This window comes from Myotis davidii, unplaced genomic scaffold, assembly GCF_000327345.1.
Source record: "Myotis davidii unplaced genomic scaffold, ASM32734v1 scaffold614, whole genome shotgun sequence".
Lineage (NCBI taxonomy): Eukaryota > Metazoa > Chordata > Mammalia > Chiroptera > Vespertilionidae > Myotis > Myotis davidii.
In genome coordinates, this window is record NW_006287807.1 from 281,316 (window position 1) to 286,643 (window position 5,328).

A 5,328-nucleotide genomic window follows, 5' to 3' on the forward strand; every position below is an offset into this window, starting at 1 on the left:
TTTAACTGCGTCGGCACATCTCTCCGTCCATCAATTCACTCTCTCACTCAGCCACCAGGACAGGCAGTATGAGTCCACAACCTCTCCAGTCTGGTCAGGTGTGTCAGCCTACGCACCCCCTCTTCATCCCTAACATGCGAATGAACCACCCAATACCAATGACGTAGAAATGTAAAAAGAGCAGCCACGTTTCCGCCCTAGGGTTTTCTGCAGGAACAGTCAACCCTGGACTGGTTCCTGGTTTTGCTTCTGTTCGTGGTTGGTGAAGCCACAGGCAGGGAACCGCCCGTGGGGCAGAGCTCTGGCTCGGTGTGCCTCAGCCATCAGACACCCACTCAACACCCTGCCGCAGTTTCTTCACCTTAAAATATGGATGACTCATGTACCCCGCCCTACCAGCCTGAGCATAGAACAGTCGGCCTATGTCAGCTCACCCTGTGCTCAGGTCAGGGCCGGGCCTGGATGTGAGAGAGAGAGAGAAAGAGCACGAGAGCGCCCAGGACAGTGCTGGGTGGGGCCAGGCCTGGATGAGGGAGAGCGCCCAGCAAAGTCACTCCACAGAACTTCCCAGACCTTCTATGAACAGGGTTCTAAGAGGGAAATCAACATTTAAAAGGTGAAATTTTTTAAAGGTTCTATTCCTTGAATACATTGAGGATTAGAAATGCAAGGGCAGGAGGCTTACTTAAGAGTGTTTAGCTAAAAAGGTAAAGTATGTCAGAAGTAACCAGAAACCTCTATTGACCCCTCAGAGCACAATGTATCTGAAGGGGTTTTCAAGGAGCAATCTAAGAGTGTGCGGGAGATAAACTGAAAAGTGGGTCATTTAAAATCTGGTAAAGTAACAAAACCCTTAAGGGGTGCCGTGAAAATCCTGTTGGTGCCAGGAGGAGCCCTAGGCATGGAGGCGTGAGCTCTGGAACTTCGTAGGCTAGGTAGCACCAGGCGAGTGGACACCCTCCCTTTATCAAGAGAATTTTATTTTTTTAAAAATAACTACAGAAAAGACAAAGAATTAAAAGAATTTTAATAAAATCAAGTTTACATTTGTACATCTTGTGTATTTGGGACCCAACCAGGGGCAAAGGGTAGAGTTGCAAGGACAATGGTTTCCATAGGGGAGCAAGCAGAAAGCAAGGGCTACCCGAGCTGTGTGACAGGCATCGCTCGATGGTGTGACCGAGGCCCCTCCCCCCAGTACAGCTTCCCAGAGCTGAGCCAGGCCCGTGCTGCACAGCCTACACACCCCGTTAATTCTTGACAGGCAACAGCAGATACACAGGCCATAAAATTAGACAGTCTTGCCCACAGAACATAAAATGACAACCGAGTTCAGTTCATGCTGTTTTAACTAGGATGGTTACACAGAACCTAGAGGGGAAAGGGGCTGAGTGGTGCTCCCAATTGCTCTGTCCAACAGCACGGTCACAATGCAGCAGGACTGTCGAAAGAACATGTATTTCTTTTCAAAATATGATTGAAGAAAAGAGTCTTGTAGGAGTTCGAGAAAGATTAGAGAAAGGTTTTGAACACAGGAGACAATTCTGCAGTGTCACAGAATTCTGCCTGTCTTCGAGGATCTGGGAGAGCTGGAAAACTGTTCAACTCCAATTCCCATTATTCTAAAGGAAAAAAAAAAAACATTTCTAAGTATTGATCAATGTGCAGGGAAAAAAGAGACGAGTGGCCCCAAGTTAGAAATGAGCAATCACAAGACGTTTTCAAGATTTTACCCATTCTGAGTAGAAACAGTGCTTTGCAAAGTGCATATTGCATGGACTAGTTGCCCGTTCTTCGAGGAGTAAATCCAAGCACACAAGGTGAACGGTGATATGCACAGTAATATGGTGATTCTGCAAGCCGTCCGCAGGGCAGCTCCTGGCTGGGCTTTGTGTCCACCCGAGCCGAGTAACAGCACATGGCCGCGTTGCAGGCAGAATTCCTTCATTATCTCCTGTTGAGCTCACCGAGACTTAGGAAAGAAAGCATGGATGCCTTTGCCTTCTTGGCCCAGTGGGCATCACAAAGGAAAAGGAACGCTGACCACTGCTAGTGCAGAAGACGTTTTTAAAGACTGGAGTGGGCTCTTCATCCCCCTCCGTAAGGCTGAGGCTGAGGGAGGCCGTGTTCCAGATTCTCTTCTCACAGACACTGATGCTTGCTTGCAAGCCTTGCATGGGGTACAGTGTCTTTATTGTTCATTCCTAACAGAATCAATCATCAAAATGAAGAAATCCGAGAGGGCAGTGCAGTAACCACAGAACGAATCTGCAGCCTGGGACCGACGGGCATTCACTTCCCTGTGAGCAGGAGACCTCAGAGCAGGCATGTAAAGTGCTGGAGGTAAGGCCGCGGGCTGGGCTTCCTCCAAGGGTGTGGCATGACCTGCAGGGAGGGCGCCACTCCCCACGTGCAAGGGCAGCACCGCCCACGCCTGCCCAGCTGAGAGTGAGGGGAAGCCGGCCTCGCCTGAAAATACGCTCGGTTTGTGCTCATTGTTTCCCTTTGAACTTCCCAAGGATTCCATAGGAGGTACATTTAACAAGAAAAACATCCCTAACAGATACGACAGATGATTTTCTAAATGAGAGAAATATTACAAAGATAATATCACTTCAAATAAAAATGTTTAGTTAAGCACATTGACCGTGGAGTTTCAGGCCAGCACGCATGGGCCCTGTCCCCACGGTTCCCTGTCTCTGCCGTCGTCCAGATGGGCAGGCGGCCCCTCTCTCGGCCGTCATCAGTTTCGTAGTGGTGTTCACTTGCTAGAAGCCAGAGGGAAGCAGGAGGGAACGGACACACCTCCCAGGCCAGCCAAGGGCAAGAGCAGAGCCCGAGGTCATCGGGAAGCAGCCACTGTGCCGTGGACGGAGCACGCACCACACGGGAGAAGTGCGACGTGAAACCTGCCCGCACAAGACCCTGCCCGCACAAGACCCTGCCCTGGCCACTCGCTGGGCGGGAGAGGTCACCTGCTGCCACCTGAAGCCACTGTCCGGGCAAGTGTGTGCCTGATGTGGCGTGGGCGCCAGCCTGTGGGGGTGCGCCCTGAAGGCTCACGTATCCGTCCAAGTGGACAACCGTGTGTCTGGGCGGGCGAACGAGCACGTCTCTCCTTGTGGGTTTCCTGTTTACATTCAATGCCGATTGGTCAGCAGGGAAGAGAACTTGTTTCACACTGACAGAGCCTCCCGGGCACCGAGACGTCGCCTCTGTCTTGGCTGGCACAGCGCTGCCACGTTTTGCTCCTTGCACTGGGCAGGCTTGGTGTGCGAAGAACTCGAGGTCCCCCTGGTGCCCAGGCGGCCCCTTCAAGTCCGAGCACCGGGGCGGGGGGCGCTGGGGTTCGTGTGTCTGCTGGCAGCACAGTGGGTGTGGACGAGGTCACCGGTTGGGTATCTAACAAACACGGGCTCGCAGAAGGGACTGTGGCACACCTGGCACAGCTGTTTGTCTGAGAGCCGGAAGGAGCTTCTTTTTAGCTTCATCTGCGAAAATAAAGACAGGTTCTCACATGTTGCTGTTCAGTCTTTCAGACACGCCTGACCCCAGGGACCACTGTTACTGATGAGCATGGCTTTAATATCAACTTCCTGAAACACAGTATTAGAAGTGAAAGTAACAAATACAGCCTTGGTAACTGGGGAAGCACAAAGAGACTCGAAACCCCTTTCTTATTTTACAAACATCACTGGTGCTTGTCTGGCGGAGGCATCCCACCGAGATGGCCCCTCGGATGCTCTGTGAGCTCGGGCGCGCTCCGGCGAGGCCCGCTTACCATGGTGCCCTTAGAGCTGGATGAGGCCCCCACCCTCGCTTCCCGGGGCCGCTCACCGACAAACAGGCAGAGGAAGGCGCAAACAGGGCACCTGGTCAGAGCCACAGGGCTGGCTAGTGGCACATTCCTGACCTCCTAGGACACATTTTCCTTCCTTAAGGTACTAACAAGCCTGAGCTGTGACGCCATCGCCAGCTAAGAGCCGTTCTGCACAATTCCCTGGGGCCACACGGCAGCTGTCTGGAGGCTGAGCAGCAACTTGGTGAGTTCACCTTGGACACATTAGTGTCATTAGTCCTCCGACATTTATTCAATGCCCTTGGGACACCTGGCTTGGCTCTAGAGATCATAAATGACACTTCCTGCTCTCAAGGAACCAAGCAATTACGAAAGGCGTGCTCAGAATGGTTAACCGGCTGAGGGGTGTGAAGGTTCCACCAGGGCACCACCTGGCCGGGTTTCCTGCAGGTGGTCCCCAGATACGAAGGGACAGGTGAGATCATCCTGGCAGAGAGAACGGCGGGAACGAAGGCCATACATGTGGAGAGCGTGTCACCCTGAGGGGTGCCACATGTCCTGGCGAGCCATGATGGGCCGAAGAGGTGAGACGGAATCTTCCAGGCACCGACCTCTCCCGGGAGCCAATGACGCTTCCAAGGGGGACCCTGCTCCGGGGAGACTGCTCCTCCCATGGAGGGATCTCCAAAGGGAAGGAAGGTGGGGGGCTGTTGCAGACTGAATTGTGCCCCCCAATTCATACGTTGGAGCGTATGAATGGTACTTGGAGGCAGGGCCTGTGGCAGGTGCTAAGGTCAAACGAGGCCATGGTGGGTGCCCAGGACGGGAGTAGGGCCGTCAGAAGAGGGAGAGGCCAGAGCTGCTCTGGTGCGAGAGGACACAGGGAGCGCCGGGGAGTCTGCACCAGGCGGGGACTCTGCCGGCCACACTTCAACTCCCAGCCCCTGAACCTGAGAAACAAGCACTGCTGTCTAACCCAAGGGGGCATCTGCTAGGGCAGCCCGAGCTGAGTGACAGGGACAAGATGTGGCGCTCCGAGGGGCTGGGGTGCACTCCTGGCTCTGCCATTGACTGACTGCTCTGTACCTCAGTTTCCCCTCCTGTGAACGGAGATAATAGCAGTACTGCATTCAAACGCTGTGACGAGGAAGTGAGGTCATGATGACAAGTGCGGAAAAGCGCTGGGCGCACAACGTGCACCTGCCTTCCTGACCATCGTCTCGGAAAGGGAGAAAGCACGCTCCGCACAGGCCTCTCCGAGCGGAACGCAGACAGACGCTGCAGAGAAAACACTGACAGAATATTCCCCAGGCAAATGCACGCCACACAACACCCGCGTCCCGAGACGCCCGGCTCTCACCTGGTCGTGCTTATAGATCAGGTTCTCCGACGTGGCCAGGCCGAGCGCCACCTGCGCGGTCCTCCTGGTGTGGGTGCTGTCCCGCACAGCGCCCGTCAGGAACGGGCAGAGCAGCTGCACCGACCAGGTGCCCGGCAGCAGCTGCAGAACCTGGGCAGCGTCAAACTCC

The 5,328-nt window shown here is 54.2% G+C and overlaps 1 protein-coding gene across 1 annotated transcript in view; it reads right to left on the reverse strand.

Annotated features, from left to right (window-relative positions):
* Positions 1 to 1,007: 1,007 nt before the first annotated feature.
* Positions 1,008 to 5,328, reverse strand: part of TGFBRAP1 (transforming growth factor beta receptor associated protein 1) — a 40,067-nt gene continuing 35,746 nt past the window's right edge. Inside the window, exons 11-12 of the mRNA XM_006759524.2 lie at positions 5,160 to 5,324; positions 1,008 to 3,491 (exon numbers count right to left, since the gene is read on the reverse strand). Of these exons, the coding sequence (XP_006759587.1) occupies positions 3,315 to 3,491; positions 5,160 to 5,324 (342 nt within the window). The 3' untranslated portion in view covers positions 1,008 to 3,314. The remainder of the gene's footprint in view (positions 3,492 to 5,159; positions 5,325 to 5,328) is intronic.